The 22007-nt window shown below is 39.8% G+C and overlaps 1 protein-coding gene and 1 long non-coding RNA gene across 7 annotated transcripts in view; one reads left to right on the top strand and one right to left on the bottom strand.

The window, feature by feature from the left end:
• Positions 1-12252, top strand: part of LOC109037878 (uncharacterized) — a 28966-nt gene extending 16714 nt beyond the window's left edge. The window contains exon 2 of the long non-coding RNA XR_002009512.2: positions 10521-12252. This is a non-coding gene — a long non-coding RNA (uncharacterized lncRNA). The remainder of the gene's footprint in view (positions 1-10520) is intronic.
• Positions 1-22007, bottom strand: part of dysc (whirlin protein dyschronic) — a 154436-nt gene that overhangs the window by 37083 nt on the left and 95346 nt on the right. For 4 of the 6 annotated variants that reach the window (XR_011899896.1, XM_019052730.2, XM_019052732.2 and 1 more), the window contains 3 exons: positions 21281-21423; positions 19254-19365; positions 17866-17979 (listed from right to left, as the gene is read on the bottom strand). Coding sequence is in view for 5 of the 6 variants with exons in the window: in XM_019052730.2 (XP_018908275.1) it covers positions 17866-17979; positions 19254-19365; positions 21281-21423 (369 nt within the window). In the remaining variant the exon portion in view is untranslated. The remainder of the gene's footprint in view (positions 1-17865; positions 17980-19253; positions 19366-21280; positions 21424-22007) is intronic. The other 2 variants (XM_019052734.2, XM_019052735.2) reach the window with 1 other exon arrangement.

The following is a 22007-nucleotide window of genomic DNA, read 5'->3' as shown; positions in this document are numbered from 1 at the left end:
AGCTTCGATTGAGAGTATATTTTTCGGGGTTATTGACTCGTATGAACTGATGGAAAAGTAAAAGGACACGAGTAGTCCACAAGAGTATAGAGAGTATAGCTTGTAACCTGATTTGAGCTCTTTTAATAAATGATCCGGGTAAAAATTATGATGATGATACGATTCGTGGCAATGAAGCTCTAATCTGACCCTACAGTCCATTGAAGGATTCATTGATGCACTGAAAACCGAACATTTTATTTTCTGTTGGCTTAAAGGCTTTAATCCCTGTGGAAGTGGGAACTTCAGCCAACTATCACGCATTTCTGATTAGGCAACTGTCTGTAGAACTTCCTTACATGAAAGTACCGTGGAAAATGGGATCCAATTGAAAATTAGACGACAGTTCTTGCAGAATGGGTGATTTTCTGCCCGGTGTTCTTTTTAAAGACACCTCGTTCGATGGCCCATGCTGCCTTAATGGTATTATATCGACAGCAGGAGTCACGGAAGTGGTGATAACATCGAACCATTCACCCGATCAAGTTGAAAAGGGAGCTTTCAAAAGGAATTCTATAGATATAGGCCAAAAATCACCGAATTGCAATCATCATGAATATCTTTCGAATTATTCCCAACTTACACGGAGAAAAAAACTTCGTGCATCGGACCCGAAGTTGAGGTCATATGGATCTCTGAAGTTTTCGCATCACACATCCGAGAACTTGAGGTTCAACTACCGAAGTTCGGGTCAGACATCTGAAGTACTTGGAGCTATGTACTGGAGCTATGTCTGGTATGTACTGGAGCACTTCAGATGTGTGACCCGAACTCTCCGGTATATACCGAAGTACTTCAGATGTCTGACCCGAACTTCGGCAGCTGGACCTCAAGTTTTCAGATGCGTGATCCGAAAACTTCAGAGACCCATATGACCTCAACTTCAGGTCCCGTGCACGAAGTTTTTTTCTCCGTGTACTTCCAGAAAGCAAATATTTGCGAGTCATCACGAGTTCTAAACGATATTCGATACTGTTTGAGCAAAAAGTTGAGTTCTTTCTAACCGAATTTTTGCCAAAACGGCAACACCGTGTACGTTGGCGGCGCGGCGCGGGACGATACCTCCGGTAGTGAGCTGAGAGCAGCGGCTCAAGAGCAACCGCCATAAAATCGAGCGCGAGAATTATTAAAAGATTGTTTACAGAAGTTTCTAACAGCCGTGAGTGATTAGCATGTCAGGTCTAAGATGTTCTGCCTTGCGACGCGCGACGCGCCGACGACCCAATCTTGGTGGTCTCCGCGCACTGGTGTCAAGCTTCCGGAGTTTTCTAAAATTTCAGCCGAAGAAATCAAAAATTTAGAAAGGCACTGGCAATCTTGGCTCAATGCCGTGCGGCCAGTAAGTTTTGACTCGCAGGTATTTCATGTATCAATAATGGAGAATTTGCAAGGGTCTGAAATTTGATGAATTTCGTGTTTTCGTGGAATCTACGGAGTGAACTGAACACGAAGATACACTTGATTCATAAACGAAGCAATTATTAGAGGAGATATGACAAAATAATCGATTCTGCTAAAATACATGTGTTTAAATGGGAAATGTCGTCCGATGACGTCATGAGGCGGCACATTTTCTCACTTTTAAATAAGTTTTTCTCCAATTTCCCATGTCAGAAAAAAGTTATAAAAAATATTGCGAACTCAGCTCATTCAGCACTTTCAGATGAAGCAATACAATTTTTGTGTGCAAATTCTCCATTGTGTGGTTTTTTTTCTTTCTTCAATTATTTTATCATTTCAGCCGAAATTGTTTACGAAATGAGGTGAATTGGTCGTATTTACGACGTGTAGAATTAGGGCGATTCACAACTGCAAGTAGAATAAAATGACTGTGAGGGAATTTAGGAGACTGCAAACCTACGAAAGCTCATAAAATAGGATTGAGTTCTGAAGAATAAGGACCAAAATGATAATCTTCGAGCTAGCTTGCTGCAAGTCGCCACCAGTGTTGATTTTATTGATAGAAGTATCACGTATCTCTAGGATTTTTTGAGTTTGACTCATTTTTCAAACATTTGGAATTTTTTCATTGTAAACGTTCCTTCAGGTGCACGCAAAGATGTCTCCGTATTTTTCTTTTTTTTTTTTTTTGCGCTTCAGAGTCGAAATTTGCGGAGATTTTCAGGCTACAATCGATTCTATCAATCGCAAGGCAGTTGGACCGAAGCTGGAACTCGGGATGAATCGCCTGAAATCTCGACCTCAACATTTCCTCATCCGTAGTGAAGATCCGCAAAATGGGATGGCAACTCGGCTGCGGTTCTATCGAGTAACCCGTGAGATCGGCCACACATGTAGCCCATAGTCGGTCCGGCCGACCAATCTCGGCGTCCAGCCTCTGCAGCGGCACTGCGCCTGCGCAGTGCGGCAGTGCGCACCGCCACCGCGCAGCCGGCCCGAGTTCAAGGACAACCCCCTCCCGTCTCTTCTCCGCGGAGCCGATTGTCGGAACTTTGATCGAATTTCGACGTTATTTCGAGCTTTGCGAAATTGGCACTTGGGAGTTCCGATACGGATGCAAGGCATCACGGTGCGGACCGTTCGGTCAGACCGTTCTGGATTTTGTCTTCCGCTGGAGCCCCCCAGCCCTCTCTTCCTCCCCGTTCGAGCTCGTTTCATTGTCATTGTTAATATCAACTTCCAAATTCGCGGAGCGGAGCGACTGGCGCTTCCTCTCATATATGGACTTGCTGACAGAACCTCTTCGGCGCACAGTGGATCGAGTCAATAGGAGAGGTCGGACAAAATTTGGAAACTTTAAAAGCTTATAGCTCCGTTTATACAAAATTTTGAGGTTCTAAAAGTGGTTCCATTGGTTATCTCGTAGAAGTTTCTTCTAAAAACACATCTTGAAATTTAAAATTAGGCAAAATAGACATCAAAATTTGAAGTTTTAGTCAAAAATGTCACGTCCAATCTCAAAGTGACTCGATCCACCGTGCGGCGCGCGGCGTACCGTTTCCAGCCTGCGTCGTTGATCGATGCCGTAGCTGTGGGTCAATAAGAGGATAAGGGGGCTTGTTACATGCATTTCCCCCTTTTTTTTCTCAGTGCCGGTCGCTCTTAAGTTTTAAATTTCTCACAACTAATGGAGCTTAACGCCCCAAAATGTTACTTTTTCTCTCTCTCTCTCCCCCCCCCCCCAAGCGGAAAATTAAAGCCGAATTCTCATCAACCAATCTTCTGTGGTTAATGATACATCAAATATGAACCTCCCAAACCACGCATCTCATTCACGGCGTTTTAAAATCTCCGCCATCATTTTATTTCTTCGAAGGATAACAGATCAACTTTTTGCTGTGAGGTTTTCCAAGAATTTTCTCCGAACGGAGAAGGAAAATCTGAGAAGGAAAAGCAATAAAAAATTTTAGTAGTTTTGTTTTTTTGAAATAAACTATGGCAGGAAGTCTTCAGCATCACAAACCGTGATGAGTAATTGGGAGTTTCCGTCGACATGTATGTTGAGATGGAACACTGGGAAGAATAAGAATCAAAACCCAAAGTACATTGATGTTATGTATTGACTGTACTGGATATACTTAGAAATTCCACGACTGCGAGCAGGCAATAATTTTAAAGTTAATATCTCCCGAAACTTTAAACATGCTGCTTGCCAATCAGTATCATTAAGTCTAAAAAGATTTCGCAGAACTCATAAAGTGTCCGCGTACTAAATCGTTCACGTCAAACTGACCGCGCCTAATTCTTGAAATAATTCACGGCAAATTGACCGAAGAACGCGTTAACGAGTTTATCAAAGTTCCAAATAAGCTTTCGTGATTGAATTACGTTTGTCTGAATCAGCGAACAGTATGGACCGGTCACGGATGGTATTGGGCATAATTTATAGAGCCAGAACTACTTCATACGAAAGGTTCTTAAACAATGGACCACTGGACAAGGTACGAATTTAAGCATTCTGATACATGTTTTTTAACCAGAATTTCACGTTAAACATGATTCGCGCAACGAAAATTACTAAAACCAAATCCTAACGGAGATATTAATATTTTTATTTCACATTGGTTACGAGGAATTTGAATTGCCCGCTCACAAGGAACTCAAAGCTCTATGTGAGTCAAATCGCGCACTACAACGGTTTCAGCAAGCTTCTCAATCAAGCAGTGTTCATTTCCCACATGTGTTTTTCAAACTATAAGTAATTTGCTATAGCTGAGTCAAAGCGTCAAGGTTGAAGTTACCAGATTTTATAATCGCAGAGGCGTTCATGATAACGTTTAGCGCGCGATGTGAATCACGTAGAGCATTGAGTTTTCATGAGCGGGTGGTTTCAATTCACGCACCAAGAATCATTAAATATCTTCGGAAGGAGTTGAATTCGGTAATTTTCGTTGTGCGCATCGTGTTTTACGTGAAATTTTAGTGAAGAAACATGTATCAGAATGCTGAAATTCGTACCTTGTCTAGTGGTCCATTGGTTCAGAAAAAAAAGCCGAGTTCCATCGTGTTTCTTTCTTAACAAAATAATTGATTGTCAGTCACAAGTTTTATCTTCGCGCACTGACGTTGAACGAATACATTTCATTGGATGTTGATGGAAGTCATAAACAGTGCCTCTTCCATTCACGATGACTGATTTACCTACATTTCTCCCCGCAAGTGGGATGTGAGGGTAAACCGAGTTAGGAAGGGCGTGGGTGAATTAGAATCGCGGTTTCAATAAAAATAGCAAATGATTAAAGGTAGAGTTGACATTTGACCTCATCGTCGTTGGCCTGAAACAAGAATATTCGATGGAGGTGGAGATGACAGTTATCGTGCGATCGCAGTTGTCAACTTGAGTAAGATATATCCCTGCACTAAAGGGCCATGAAAGGTATAAGAGAAATTGAGTCTTTTGGAGTATATGCGGAAACTTGGAGCTCATTTTCATCGAAGTTCGGGGTGGCGCGGCGTCCTTATAAGCAAGGGAATCACTGCTTCTCCTACTTTTTTTCAATACATATAATGTAAAAGTAATTATTTTCAGAGTGATAATTTTAATGATAGCATAGAGAAAAGCACTGGGACAATTTTTTTTTAAAACAAAATATCACGCTTTTTCTTGACAATACGTAAAGTTTATTGTTGTCATTAGGTGAACGGTGCCCAAAAGCGCGACCCCCAAAGTTGAGGAAATAAAGCATAGCCCGATAGCGTAATGGGAGAATATCGATCATCCCAAAAGCGCCAATCCTTGAATAGAGGAAAACTTGAGATGGAACATTTACATGATTTTTGTTGCCTTGGAATTAAAATGAGGAACTTTAGGCCGGCTCCGCGGGTTGTTCTTTGAAAATTTCGCGAGTAAACGTCAAAAGTATTAAAAAAAAACACAAAAAAACCGGAAAAATCCGAGCAAAGGATGACTTGTTAATGTATGTTGAAGGAATCTCTACATCTTGCTCACAAACCTATTTTTTTTTATTATTATTATTATTTTTTTTTTTTTTTTTTTTTTTTTTTTTTTTTTTGCAATTTCGAAGAAGAACAATCAAAGCATTTTTCCAAAAACTGACAATGTTGTGATAAGAATTACTTGTAGTTCACTTCACTGGCACACTATACTCGTATAGGCGACGCTTAAATTTAGTTAAGGTGTAAGAGAAAGAAACAGTGCACTCTTAGTAGGTGTTGCATGTGACGTATTACCACTATCAGCGAATTTCATTATGACGCCTGGCATGGATGCAACTATTCGAGCTCTACGGATGTCCGTGTTGCATACGCACGGAAATGAAGGCGTTTCGATTCTCCAGCTTGTCGGCTCCTGTTCAATCGTTTCTTGTGAAACTCGGTACTAGCGGGTATTTTTCAACGGGAGACTCGAATTTTTGGTCAGATTTTTAAAATTCCAAAATCCAAGATCGTGGCCGTGGCCAAAGTGGCGAAGATGTTGTCTCCTCACTATTATTATTTCTACAGTTACTCTAACTTCACCCTTGGATTACGACAAGTTTTTTTTTTTTTTTTTTTTTTTTTTTTATTTTTTTTTTATTTGCCAGATGTAATGGCAACGCCGCGTTGGGCGACAAAAGTACCAACATGGAATAAATATTATGTATGTGGAGGGATCGTAGTAATTTGCCGGCCACTAGGTGTTGCGACGCGGCGCGGCGGAGCGGGCCGGGTCTTCCCTATAAATCTTGGTCGCAGATGTGTCCTCCTCTACTGGAGAGTGAACTTTTGACCTGGCTCGTCGCGCTGATCTCGGTTAAAATTATTATCCTCCTCGGGACACGCGGTGTGCGGCGGCTCGCGCTGCCAAAATCCCCCGGGACCCCTGTCCCGTTGAATCGGGGATCCGGGCGGTTTGGCAACACCGGGCGCGACGACGCATGCTAATAGAATCATGATTTCGAGGAAATGCTCTTTGTGAGCGGCGTGGGCTCGCGACGCTTTCCAGCATGATATGGGCGTATTTATGCTAAAACGAACTATATTATACTGGCAAACCCCGAGCACATAGTTCCTTTAGCATAAATGCGTCCATATTATGCTCCGCACTGATTTACTAGCTGCATAATAAACGGCCGGCTGGCAAGCGTAATTTGTTTGGACCATTGACGCTCCGTCAGCCGCTTATATTGTAGATTTGTACACGCTCAATTTTACGTACCTGGAATAACGGCATATTTTCAATATTTCAATCCCTACCAGTGCCTATCTCTTGGCTCATCGGGCGACTCGGTACAAAGTTCAGATTTCCATCAACTCTTTCAGGGCTTCCATTCTGTTGAGCGCTCAGTCAATAGGGAGCATTGGCGGATCTAGCAAATTGGCAACATTGTTTTCCTCCGTTTAAACCTATGGGAAAGTATCGATTCTCGGAGGGGCCAGGTGCTCCGACAATAGGGTGGCCGTTAAAAATGACTTTTTCGAATTTTTAATGGGAGAACCCTGCAATAGTTTCCTTTTAGTGTGTAAAGGAAGACCAAAAAAAGAAAATCGAAAAAAAAAATTTTTTAACCGTGCCGCACGGCCGTTGAATGTGGCAAGCTTGCAAGTTCGATTTCCGCAAATCGCGCATTTTGGCGTTTCGAAGCGTCGCCGAAGGCATGATGAAATTTATCTCGACATCTGAAATCACGGTTATTGACTCAACTTTTTGCGTACTTTCACGTGGTGTTAACAGAAATTTTGCAGAATTTTTGCAAGTACAATTTTTTTGCTCTCAAAGTAGGGCAAAAACACGATATCTGGAAAAATATTGTCAGGTTTTTCTTGATTTGAATTTTTATAATTATTGAGTTGTAACTTAAAATTAATCAGTGAGAACAAAAACACACCAACTCGAATAAATGAAAATAATCAAGATAAGATGTTTGGTGTCTTAAGGCAAGTACTTTTGGACGTTTTAAATATTTAAGTTGGAACAGATGCGGTAACTTCAATGCCTTTTATGGAAATTGACTGTCTTTAATGAAAAGATAACATTTTCGAGTTACCGAGTTGGTGTGTTTTCGTTCTCACTGATTCAAGCTAGGTACCTACCTAGTCTAGAGGTAGACTCAGCGCTGGCTTTTGTACATTTTGGGTACTTCTTCCGGTAGTCTGCTACCACTTGCAGCATGTACTGCTGTTGTTCATGACTTTTGGTTAGGCTTCCGTTATACTCCTCTTTAAGTTTGACCCCGCGCTCGGCCACATCATTAACAGACTTTAATTTTACTAGTTTGTTGAAATTTTCGTTATAACTTGCGTCATGCGCCCAAGTTGATGGTTCGCTCTTAAGAAAATCAGTGGATAAACCAAGACTTTCAAAAAATTTTATCGTACCACTATTTACGAAGTCACACAACTCTAATCCCTCCATTTCAGCGATCCTTTTAAACGCGATCCGTCTTTCAAAAGTCGCAATTTTATCCAGGTTATCAATCATTTTTTTTTTCATTTCATCAGATACGTTACTGTCAAAAAACGAGAGGGCACACATTTGTGGCATCAAATACCATAAATGATTGCTGAACTTATTTATGCATGCCTCTGAAATAAAAGGATCAATATTGGCATACTGATCTAGCTCCATCAAAAACTTCAAGTCGTGGTTTGGCGCTTGAATTGTTAGAGGTGCCTTGAACCAAGCTCGAATATATACTTTTACAATAAAAATACACAAGGCCTCAATACTCTCCCTCTCATTATCTTTGAAGTCGAACTGGTTCCTAAAAAGATATATTTTCAAACAATAAATTGCCTTTGCCATCCATCTGGCATGGTGGATGGGGCCAGGTGACCACTTTGAGCCGGAAGGCTCAAAGTTAATGGCCAACATCATGACGTGTTTCACAAAGCGATTTCTAAGTTGCCCGGACTGATTATAAAACTTAATGAAGCCAAGATATGACTTAACATAATTTTTTTCCAGATATCGTATTTTTGCCCTACTTTGAGAGCAAAAAAATTGTACTTGCAAAAATTCTGCAAAATTTCTGTTAACACCACGTAAAAGTACGCAAAAAGTTGAGTCAATAACCGTAATTTCAGATCTCTGCATGAATTTAATCGTGCGTAAGCAATGCGCCAAAACGTGATAAAACGCGATATGCGAGTTTCAATTTGCGCGCATCGTCTTTTCGCCCTACTTTGAGAGCAAAAAAATCGTACTTGCAAAAATTCTACAAAATTTCTGTTAACACCACGTGAAAGTACGCAAAAAGTTGAGTCAATAACCGTGATTTCAGATGTCTAGATAAATTTCATCATGCCTTCGGCGACGCTTCGAAACGCCAAAATGCGCGATTTGCGGAAATCGAACTTGCAAGCTTGCCACATTCAACGGCCGTGCGGCACGGTTAAAAAATTTTTTTTTTCGATTTTCTTTTTTTGGTCTTCCTTTACACACTAAAAGGAAACTATTGCAGGGTTCTCCCATTAAAAATTCGAAAAAGTCATTTTTAACGGCCACCCTACTCCGACAAGATTATTTAACACAGGTTTAAATGAAGGAGATCCGATGTTGCCACATTGCTGGATCCGCCTCTGATAGGGAGCGCTTTTTGATTTCAACCTGCCTAGTGGCATTGCGTTCAAATGACACACCAACTCAACAACAAGATGGCGGAGAGGGGCCTTATTAGAATAGATTCATTTTGGACACCTTTATTTCATGCTATTGATGTCAAAGCACAGTTTATTTTACAATGTTTTATAAAATTATTTTACTACGCCTAAATTAATCTCGTTGATTTCACTTCAGTAGACTCGTAGTGGGTGTTGCTTTGATGAAAATTTCGTTTTCAATGATAAAGAACTTACATCGAATATTCCACGAAAAAGAATTTCAATGGAGATGTTGCATGTGTGAGAGATTTGCAATTTGACTGTTGATTCTTATGTAAAAGTTTGCGAGAAACACGATGGTGCCACTGGTTTCTCTGAAATCAACTCCCAAGCTCACAAAAAGCTCTTAAGTTGAAGCCAAAATGGAGGGGATATCCCGCGCTATCCTGAGAGTCCCCGTCTACATCAGGACAAACTCTCCATGCAAAAATAGGGAGAAAATACATTAGCACGGTTGCCGTGTTTTCGGTTTTAGAGTCCCCAAATAAAGTGGCAGCCCTGTCAATGTATTTTCTCCCTATCTTTGCATGGAGAGTTTGTCTTGATGTAGAGGTGGACTCTCAGGATAGCGTGGGATAGCCCCTCCATTTTGGCCTCAACTTGAGAGCTTTTTTTGAGCTTGGGAGTTGATTTCAGAGACGACCAGTGGCACCATCGTGTTTCTCGCAAACTTTTACATAAGAATTAATAGTCAAATCGGTAATTCCTCACACATGCAACATCTCCATTGCAGTGGCGTGGCGTGAATTGCGATACATCGATTGTTATGCCATTTAAACCTATGGTAAAGAATCGATTATTAAGGTGTTCGCTGCGAACACCCTGTTCATCGATCCTTTTCCATAGGTTTAAATGGCATAACAATCGATGTATTGCAATTCACGCCACGCCACTGCTCCATTGTTTTCAAAATACTTCCTTTTAAATCAATTGAGCACTGCTTCATCTTTTTTTGAAACAACCGTAATTCTTTCGCAGAGAATACTTAATGGAAGTAGCTCTTCATTCAAACAGAAATTTTCTTCAGTGCGCGCAGCACTGGAAAAAAACACATTGGATCTAGAGTCCAGGCTCTTAAAAACATCGATAAGAAAAAATACTCTTGATTCAATCAGATTTAAGCTCAAATCAAGAACGCAGCCTCTTAATTTGAGTGGATTTCCTTTCGATTTAAGCTTAAATCTGATTGAATCAAGAGTATTTTTTCTTGTCAATGTTTTCAAGAGTCTGAACTCTGGACCCAATGGGTTTCTTTTCCAGTGAGGGCAGACGCGGAGCGGGTATGGGAACCACCTCTGCCGGGCTGCCGCCGTGCCAACGGTTCGTCTCGGCAAACTTGAAACAACGAGTATATTATGCAAGCACTTAAGATCAGTGAAGCAAAGCACCCATTTTTTATTCGTTTATTTATGTTGCAGGGTTCTCATCACAGCGGTCAGGATGGAGTCGTGGATGGTGGACATAAAACGAGTAAAAATTCCGCGACCGAAATTCCAGACGGGAGGATGCCGGTACCCGACGGAGCCACCAAAGGACTACTACAGCGGGAGCGAAGATATGGAATCGGTAAAAAATAAACAGAGCCTTGCCAAAGCCACCGAGGAACTCCGGAGAGCAGTGCAGGAGAAGTTATGAAACCACGCGATCGATGTAATTGTACAAAGTTATTACTAGCCACGAAGTCCAACTCTCGGAAAAGAGAGTGTGTGGTGTTTGATGTCCCTCGTAAATTGTTTATTATTACTGTCCTTTTGTAGATATTTCAGTCCCTTTTGGAAGCTCGCCGTGACGAGAAGACGCCAAATTGTCAATGCGGTGATGTGACCATGAGGGCGTGTGACAGGATTTGTGTGACTGGACCTCATCTACCGAAAACTGAACAGTGAGTTTTGAGTGGGGCCACCGCAAGGGGAGATGAAATTGAAAATTTTAGCAAATACATGGATAATAAATATCCGAAAACTTCAAAATTTATAAAAATGTGGATGCTTTTGGAGGCAACAGCTGGAGAACCGTTGTTTTTTTTTTCAGAAAGAAAAACATGGGGTCAAATATGAAGATCCATTTCATTTTTCGACTGATCTCAAATGAAAACTTCAGTAGTCTCTTGGACGTTTGATTCAAACTTGAAAACAACTTATATTGAGAGTGTCACACGCGAGGGAGGGGAGAGGTGTTTTCTCTCAACAATCAATTGCGGAGATTTTAATTAGAGCCAATTCCCTCAAAACTTTTGATTAAGAAAATGAGGCACCAGTTCACAAATCTAGTCGTAAGTCGTATATTATGCGCAGTGGATGTGAAAATGAATGAGAGGCAGAAAATTTTTCCAAAATAATGAAGAGGCTACGGGAGCACAGGAGCAAAAAAAAAAAACCTTTTTCAAAGCGATTTTAACGACAACCCATTTTCTCAAGTGGAAAAATTATTTTGAAACAGTATTTATGTCGTTAAAGAATCCATCGTGCTACCGAATGTAGTGTTACTGGCAATTTCGAATTGCAATTTCACCTGGAAATCATGGATGATTTAACGTATCAATTAAAATTAATCAGAAGAATTCCTCAGTTCATTATTCGCAAAACACAATAACTGTCAACAAATTAAACGACTGAATTTTTGCCTTTCAAGTTTCCTTCTTCTTTTCGATAGCTTTGATATACTTATAGGTAACGTCTGAAACTGAATCTTTAAATCTGTGTTGTTAAGTTTCCTTTTTGTTTTCTTCTCCTAAAATACACTGTTTCGGGATATCTTTGAGAAAGCGAAAGCTTTACAAGACTGATGTGGAAAGATATATGATACTGAGGATCAAAAATAATAGTGTTTTATTGTGTGCCTTTCGCATTTGATCCCAGCACAATCTGGAATCCACAGTAAATATCTTTTGGATATTGTTGACCATGAGGAATGGGTCAAAAACTTCAAAGCTGTTTATTATTATGAAGGATTAAATCATAACTCAAATTTGAATCTAAAACAGAGTGCGCATGCAGCTAAAGGTACATAAATCCTCTTAAGCGAATAGTTTGTTTAAATTATTTAGTTCAATTTCCATTTCCTGGTTGAATCCTTTGATTTGTAAACTTACTTGGAGTGATATTGTGTGAATGCAGTCAATTAAGAAATAAAATGCTCATTTCACGTGTACTTGTCCACTACCTTTCTACTACAGTTGTAATTTTCCATAGATGATTCGACTTTCATCTCATTAAATAGGTATTTTGTACGTACATTAACTTTGTGCTCATGATCGGTTTATAGAAAATTGTCAGAGACCAGGGCCGGATTAAGGGGATGGCCACATGAGCCGCGGCCGATGGCGGCAAAATGTTGGGGGCGGCAAATTTTGCAATTGTTTTGAATGTAGATTGTAGGTATCAAAAGGAGAAAGAAAAAAATCTGATTCAGAAAAGAAATTACAAACGAGAAAAGGCGACAAAATCTCTCATTTCCTGAGAGTAAAAGTACAGTAATTTCTAATTATGTCGTCTTTCGGTGATACAAGAGACGACACCTTTAATTATTCGAGTTAAGAGAGAAACCAAACACGCAATTTGACCTTGGAACGGAGCGGCGCGGCGGTCGGCATAAAACGCATAGCGCGTACAAGACTGTATGAATACTTCACGCATTGCGTCAAACATATACTGCGGTCAACAGCAGTCGGCTGGAAACGCACAGCGCCTGCAAGACTGCATGAATACTTCACGCATTGCGCCAAACAGTGTGGTCAGTGGCGGTTGGCGTGAAACGCATAGCGCCTACAAGACTGCATGAATACTTCACGCATTGCGCCAATACAGTGCGGTCGGCGCGGCGGTGGAAGTTAAAATTTTTAACCACATTTATGTTTGTTCTTTCATAAATTTTTCATTCGTTTTTCATAAGTGGAAGGCTTTGTCCAAACAGGGATGGGTTTACGGAACTGAACTCTTGTTAGTGTTGACACGGCTTTCACAAAAATTGTGCCCAACACGAGTAAACGCGTCTCATTCACCCTTCCCCCACCGTTATTCACTTGATGGTTTTTATAGATGGTATTCGACAGATCCCTCAGGTGAGATTATGGTGATATCGATTGGTTCACTGTGTAACCACAGCCTTAAAAGTCAATTTAGAAATCCGAGGTAATGGGTCTCATGTGATTGAATTTTTATTCTCTCGAGTACCAAATGTGTTTATGGCAATGTGTGTATGTATGAGCCGCTTTTACGGCGCGCTAGGGCGCTCTGCGACGCCTATTCTCCACAGGAATCTGTCATGGTAGAGATCCTCCGGAAGCTGGCATCTCTCCATCTCTTCATGGATGCCCTCTACCCACCGTTTGGCTGGACGCCCTTGGCTGCGCCGCCTGTGTTTATGGCAATGAAAAGTGAAATTGTGAGGAATTTTGTCATTCTCAGCTTTTCTAAATTAAATCCTAAAATGTTTGTTTGAGGTTATGTTCTATTGTTTTGAACCAAATGATACATCAAACCACTGTCGAATACGATTGATTGATGTTTCAAAACAAATGAGAAGGGGGTGGAAAAATACAGGCGGCCCATGGGCGGCAAGTAGGTAAATCCGGCCCTGTCAGAGCCACTGTAAAAACACAAATTTCGACAGGCGATGTTGAAATTTTCGGTCATACTTGTCCCTTTTTCAGAACAATTTACCGACGTCATTATTCTTCGCAACTTAATAAGTCCCCCCCCCCTCTTTTTTCCTAAAAATTTCATTCGAAGATTTCAAGTGCCTAATATCCTTTTGAGAGAAAGACATATGCTCGAAAACTTTGCGATCGAGTCACAATGTTTTATAGTTTTATCAACGATGCGTCTCGTGGAACAAAACTATCAGTTTTCTCATATGTATTATGTTTTATTTTTTTCATAAATACCACACTGACAGGAAAAATTAAAATTTTTAAGGCAATTGCTTTGTAACTGAAATGAGAACGCGTTTAAAGACTTTTAAAAATGTTAACCCCTGTTTTATTTTTCGTAATAGCATAAATCAAAGTATACCTTCAAATTTCTCAAAAAATTTTATACAGTAAAGAAAATTCCTAAAATATTTTTAGAATAAAGTCATCCCCCTTTAAATACGTTTTCAGTAGAGACTTGCAACACTGAAATCAAAGATACGCATTTTTCGACAAAAGGCATTGGTGTAAGTTTAAAGATGCTAACTACCTATAAATAAGAATTGTGACCTTAACATTTCTGCAGGCTGATTACCTCTTATTCGAATTCATTACATATTGAATTATTATGCAGATGCCGCTTGCTTGATCTCCAGATGCATTTTGATAAATGGGAGTGGAAACGGAACTCAAGGAACGATTCTCAATCTGGTGGTAATAAGCGTAACTAACTGTAATCAGCTTTCGAAGAGCCACGTTAAGTTTTGCCAGAACGCGCCAAATCGTTATAACTGTCAAAAATTACCGATCCAGCAGAGAAGTGCTGGAGCGATGCAGTTTGCGGTCCACCGATACAAACCTCGACACGTTTCTCATGACGAGTCATTCCTTCACCAATTTTTATTGCACCTCGACGACGCGTTCAGAAAAGTTAATTCGAGGAATAAGAGAGACGAAGGTCGTTTGATTTTGAGTTTATTGATCTACGAGATGTGGCCGCAGGTTTTGATATTTTTCGGGGGCACATAATTATGTACTAAAAAATCTCACGCATTCGGGCGCTCGGCATTCGGCATAGTTGCATGTTCTGATCATCGATAAATTTGGCATGAAGGCTGCACCCACGCGCTAACCATGGTGTTCCAGATTTTGCGGTTTACGTAATTAATAGCCACTTAGCTGCGTGTGCATCCTGAGGGCAGTTTCTTGGTTATAGTGAGGAAGCGAGAATCTTACGACGAATAGTACGTTTTAAACTTAGTAGAATGCTAAAATTTACAGAATTTCCTCATTCACACCTCCAAATGTAAAACGCCACGCTCTCAAAACATGCTCACTTAATTCACAAAGTTTGAACGTCGTACATTACTTACGCGAGAGTGCATTAAATTGCCACGCAAAAACTCTCTTCAGAGGCAATAGCATGATAAAAATGGACATTTCTGGTAATGAAAATTTGACGCTTGAATTTCTCAAACATCGTGGAATGATATAGCAGAAAAAAGCAACTGCAAATGCATAAAATTCCTGATAGCTAACAATTGCGTGACCTTTATGCGAAGAAAATGAAAATTCCATTCACGAGGTACCAAAAAATGTTCAGACCCGATAACCGAAGTTCTTGGTAACACGAAATGTATTCGGTTCAGATAATCATGAGTTTTTGTTAGCTGCACCGAAACTTGCATTATTTATCGAAGACCTCGATTTCCTGAACTAAAATTTGGCTGTCGTTACTGTAAAAACTTTGGGTACCTACTTGGTCCGAAAACTTTAAAACCGAGGCCCGGAACTTTTATAACTGAAGGTATTCTCTGCATGGAAATCTCAGCTTCCCAATCGTTACAGAAAGGCCGGTCGATTATTGAAATTAATAGACAGCTATAAACAAAGAGGACAAAAAGGATACGGAAGGATCCTATCGGTGGATGCGGGTGGTTGTGATATGGACAAGGGAGGTAGGTAATAGAAAAACTAACGGCAACCCACGATAAACCCTACATACTAAGTTAGTTCATCATTTTCACCCTTACTCTACGGGAGCCACCCATTTCAACCAATAAGATTGCTCCATACTCCCTGCGTGTTCTTTGTCTATCCACTGAAAAAAAAAATATTGGTGTATTTACTGAGAAAAGGGTAAAATTACCAAGAATTCAGGGTTCTATTTGATCCCAGTTTTTTCTTGGTAAAATTACCAATTAATGGAATTGGTAATTTTACCGAAAAATCTCGGTAATTTTACTGAACCTTGGTAAAAACGCCAATATTTTTTATCGACTGTGGTAGAATTACCGAGATAAAATGGCAAAGTTACCGGGAATTAATTACCAATAAAAGTGGTATTCTTCCCTGAAGAAAACAGTAAAAATACCGGTTTTTAGGTAAGCTTACCAGTCTGTCTTGGTAAAATTACCGATTAATGGTAAAAAAGGGAGATGGTAAAGGTACCAATGGACCTTGGTAAAAACGCCGAGAATTTTTTTTCAGTGTCGTTTTATCTATCAATTTCAATAATCAACCCGCTGGAGGCATTAAAAAGAAGGAGCTTTTGTTCACGTTGAGAGGTCCGGCAGCTTTTTCAATGTAAAATCACGATTGAAAAGTGTGGATGATTAGTGAAAGAGATCCGTCGGAGAATATTCTACAAGGTTGTGCCGCGCGACACACGTCCAGTTAATGACTAATGTTCCCGAATGTATTAAGTGTTAATTGCCTCTATTTCGGGCATGCACGGCTCTTCCCATTACGTCTTTCATCCTGGAGCGCTATTCTGTATCTCATCCCGCTGAGCCGCGGCATTGAATCCGGGATCCAACTTAAATGACCACTCATTCGTCGGAGCGCCGTGTTCGATGACCCACTTTCTTTTGAGACTAAGCTCAGAAAGTTGCTGCTGTTAAAAGTTTCGGGTCAGTACAGGGGCTCCAGTGGAGTAGGTATAAATAAAGCGGTGCTTTCCGCGTGTCTATGAAAACATTTTCATAAATAGGATCTGAAGCATTTAGGAACTCTTTCAAGAATATATGTGCAATCTTGAATTCTAGAGTTAATCCATTTCGTACCTTCAAATGGATGACGACGATTTATGTCCATTCTTACTGCTTTCCATTATAGAGGATGTACGATTTTTAACCGATTTTAACGATTTCAATTATGAGATAAAGAAAATGAATTTAAGGCAGGACAGTTTCTGGGTCTACTTTACGGTGTGAAACATTTAAGTTGAAAGATGGCATGGTGCGTGATATGAAAATTACGATAGTAAAAGGGAAGAAAAGGATTTGTTGCCGGCATGAATTGCTAAGAGACGTATCACGGTTTCAGTCATACACATCTATATGTGTGTCCTTTTCAATGATATTAGTAAAAACGATAAAAAAGGATGTGAAAACAAATTATTAGTTGTTTCCATCCTCGGTGATATGATGAAAGATTTGTTTAAAAGAAACAATTCACGTTGGCTATCATGACCGAGAAAAAAGGCTAGCCTGTTATAACGATCGAAACCACTCCATTCACTATAGATCGAAGATATTTTAGTGATGGATCTAAATAATTTTCATCGAGGTATAAATCACAAATAAACTCGAAGCTCTTTTGTTTTTTGTCATTGAAAAAAAAACAAACAAACAAAAAAAAAACATTGGGATGATAAAACCATTCTCATTTGAGCTATTAGTGGATATTTGGCCTACTTAAAAATTCTGAAAAATCTACATGATGGAATCAGGAATTTTCATTCCGCAACAATTTATCGAATTAAACACTAGAAAACAAGAGCGCAGCATAAATCGGGTTCTCTGCCTAAAAACTGTTTCTGGACCGAATTAATGGATTTTCACTTTAACAGTTACATTATTTTGACTTGATTTTGTGCTGAATTTGATTCAGGAGTCAGGTCAGTTCTGAGATCAGGTGCTTTGATAAAAATTATCCATAAATCACCGACTTTCTGATACGTGTCTTCTCTGTACTTGTTAAGTATCATAGCGCTGATTTCAGTTAGAGAATTTGAGGGATCTCTTAACTCTAAGTCGGAAACAGATTTTAGTCTGCTTAGAGAAACCATTACCGGCTACGCTCTGTAAGAACAAACACATTTACAAAAGATTTTAATTGATTTATCTTACCATGTTGGCATCGCCATGAGGAGAATCTTGCAATCTGGATAAGCCTTCATCTAAACTTGACCGTCTTCTTGATCTATTTGAGGTAAATTCTACACCATCTAAATCACCAAAACCCTGCCAAAAGAATTAAGACCCATTTTATAGACCGATTTAGAAAGCTCTCTGAAATCTTTAGATGTTTTCCTTATTCTGCTGTGGAGTTAGGTATTATGTAAGCAACTGATAAACGAATCTCTCCAGTTTTTTGACACACAGGGTGAGCAAATCTTATGGATACTTGTATAATTATCTTGAGAACGGTTGCAAACATTGACACGGAATTCGAACGAAACGTTCTCAAAGTCTTGGGAGGAGGAAGTTTCGTCTTAATCTCATGTCAGTATCTGCAATCGTTCTCAAGATATTATTAAGTATCTATACTTTTTGTCCACCTTGTAGAAGCATAAGTCAGAATTTATTTTCTACAGTAAACAGTAAAGAGTAAACGGAAAGAATATGGGTAAACTACCCTCGAATTTCCCTCTCCATAATATGTATTTCTGGGTATAATTCAGCTAGACTCATTTTTTCTCGAAGTGAAGGGATAAAAAATTTAAAGTGAGCATCAGGCAGATAAAGATACCAAAAATAAAGATTCATAAAATCTGACTTTCGCCTCTACATCAACAGGCTAGGGAATTAGATGAATTTTCCACACTCAGAAGCTTCTGCCGAAAGTCTGTTTTATGTTCCGTTTGATGTTTAGTTGGGTACAGCATGCCTTTATTCATGAAACTGATACTTTTAGCGGCACACTTTTCAAGTGATATCTTTGCAATTTAGTGAGTTTACACTCTCAGTACTTAAAGATCTGGCCCGTGATTCATGTCTTGAAAGTACAAGAAGCCTTAGAGGAATTCTTGTGCTAAGGACGTAAGACTGATTCAGAATCTTTGGGGTTATGGATTCCCGTTCAATGAAAATCAATGAAGAATTCTCAATTATTGTTCATCCTTCGATCCAGTGTTCGAGGTACAGTGCGCTGTCTATGAGCCTCCGCAGAAGGAATCACAGTTTGCTTCTCTGAATCTCATTTTACAAATGTTCAGAGTACATATTTTTGAAACAGCTAGTTAGGAAGTTTTACTGAGAAAAATATTTTATAGTTCGGCACCATTATATCTTTAAGCAATATAGTTTCCGTGAGGCATCGAGTCCTAGAAAATATCCCTTACTGCCTAAGCATATAACGCTGGAGTCAAACCTAACATTATTTTTGCTTTCACAAATGGTTACAGTAAGATAAAATCGAAAATAATGTGGCAAACGGGAGAATCAAGAACTCTAAATCAAATGAATGAGATGTGCTAGAGGAATGGTTTTAAAATAAAAACTAGAAGTAGTGGTACCTGTGGGTCAAAATCAGCTTCATTGGAAAGAGCGAGATCTGACGTACGCCTACGTCCAAAATATGAAGAGGGAGATTTCCGCGTGTCACCCAGGAAATTAAAGTTGCGACCACTAACAAATCAGGGCCCAATCGTTACAAATCAATTAATTATATAAATCGTAAAATGGGAGACAATTGATGAGGGGAGAATACTTAGTTTAGAATATTTAGTTAGAAGTCTTTTCCCCCATCACGGCAAGATCTTCTAAATAATCGAATTTTCTGATAAAAATTCCGTTATCCCAGCGAATTTTGGGTTTCCAGAAAATCCTCACGTGATGGGGAACAACTATTTGGATGTAGCCCCAAAAATTCACCCTAACAGCACATGCTGCAGTGAATTTCGGTTACATGGTAATATTAATGCTGCTACGGCAAAGCGTCGCGTATGTTGCCTATCTACTTATTGAAGGGGCTCATCTTGTTGGAGTCGAAGAGGGAATCATTCGGTCATTGTTAGCATGAATTTATTGATTTTCCTTCTTAGATTTATCAATCAGTACTGTGTAGTATTACAACTATAAACTTGGTGTCCTGACAAATTCAACATTTTCTACACAACACGATTTTGTGGATGGTAAAACTGGCTCATTACCTATTGCAGATTTTTGCTCCTAAATTATTTCTTGAATAGAACATTTAAAAAATCGGACGAATTCATTTAAATAAGTTGCGTCGAACTTTAAGGTTAAGTGAAACGATACCTAACAGACAGACCGGGAGGTCGCTGCTATTCTGGTGTCCCTATTCAAAGTGTACATTTTTTTAGAAATCAACAAAACTTCTTTTCCTGATCTCCAAACCCGTAGTCGGCCCAAGTGGAACTGGGGCGTTCTACCACGGTAAGGTTCTGAAGGTGGCGATAATGCCGAAAATTGCCTCATTTCAAAATAAGGTAGACACAGTTTTAACTACTAGTATCTCCCGAACCAAAAAGACGTTGTATAAAAAAAGTAGCGTCAGGTAAATATTTACCGGAAGTATTCAGCATTTCCGATTACATCAGCTGATCGCCGGAAACTCTATCTCATTGCGCCCCCAAGTTAAAGCGCCAAGTGAATATGTACCGGAAGTATTCAGCATTTCCGGGTACTTGAGCTGATCGCCCGAAACACTTTGATAATGTGCGTAAGCTATGGCTGTGGAAGTGTATCACAAAGTGAATCACTTGACGCTGAATACTTCCGCGCACAATTAGAAAGGGTTTTCCATGATTTGCTGATGTGATCGGAAATGCTGAATACTTCCGGTAAATATTCACTTGACGCTGTAACTTTGGCGCGTAATCAGAGAGTGTTTCAGGCGATCAGCTAATGCAACAGGAAATCCGGTAAATGTTCACCTGACACTGTAATTTTCGACACTGCAATCAGATACAATTTTCGACTATCAGCTGATGCGACCGAAAACGTCGAGTATTTCCGATACGTGTCCTTGAGGCTACTTTTTCAAGACAACATTTTCGGGGATCAGGAGGTCTTTATTTTTGAATTAAAAACACTCGGTCGGCCTCATTTTGAGATGAGCCATTTTTCCGGCAATATCGTCACCTTTGAAGTCCTTTTTCCGTAAAATACGTCAACTTCGGTTGGGGCAACAGCACGTTTTGAGGGCAGAAAGAATGGTTACATTAGCAAAATGCTGTCGGCCTCATTATGGGATGGATATTATCTCGGCTCTCTCCACCTTTAGAGCCCTAGTTGAACGCTCCAGCACCGGTCAGGCCAACGACGGATTTTGAAATCAAGAGAAAAAGGTCAAACAATTTTCCACTTCAAAGTGGGACGCCAAATTGACAGTGACCTCCCTGAGTAAGAACACGAAAAAATTCCGCATGATAACATTTCGATTTTAAAATAGATAATTTTACGTGAGGGAATAAAGATAAAGCATTACTATAAAATACGTAAAAAAGAGAAATATAGAAAGTCAAGAGAAGAGAAATAAAGGTAGAGAGAGGGCAATGTAAAATGAAATGACTCTCACCTAATATTATGGCCGTTGCCTAACTCATGAGGACCAAGGCCTAGGCCCGAATCTTCACTTGGAGTTCGAAATTCATCAGGCTCGATATAGGCAGCTCCAGTCATTGAGTCAATAGGAAATTTCGAGGGCCTCGGAAAGTCCGACTGGAACACATACAATCGATCTGACTCAGAATCTAGTGATTTCCATAATTTAACCCTCCTTATTAGAGATAGGAGCGTGGTTGGCAATTTTATTTTATACGATACCTAATACGAGATAGACGTTAGATTTATCGATGCAAGTTTGATTTAGATCTCGAACTCAATATGTTTACTCAGGCAGAAGGATAAACTCAAAAACCAGTCTAAAATTGGTGTTTAACGACCAACTTCATCCCGAGTCCAGTCCGAGACTTTGGTTATAAACCTTGCCCATGGATCCAAAGAGTTCTTAGAAAAAAGGGATAAATTTCCCGGATATATAGCTCCCCCCCTCCCAATTTAGTTTGTTACCCCATGATATCAAGAGGCTAAGAAGGGAATGGAAACTATTTTTGGAAGTAAAATAAAACTTTAGCAAACGGAGCGATTGAAAACAAATCAATATTAGCGGAAAGGCAAAGATTACGGCAGGATCCAGCGTGTTAAAATATTCTTGGTCGATATACACGCTACATCCGGAAATTCGAGATGATTGGACAGCGAGACGATTAGAGAGGAGGTCTCACACGAGAGGCAAGGAATAG

This window comes from Bemisia tabaci, chromosome 5 (assembly GCF_918797505.1).
Source record: "Bemisia tabaci chromosome 5, PGI_BMITA_v3".
Classification (NCBI taxonomy): Eukaryota; Metazoa; Arthropoda; class Insecta; order Hemiptera; family Aleyrodidae; genus Bemisia; species Bemisia tabaci.
Note: the sequence above shows the minus strand (reverse complement) of the source record. Positions and strands in the feature narration are given on the sequence as shown.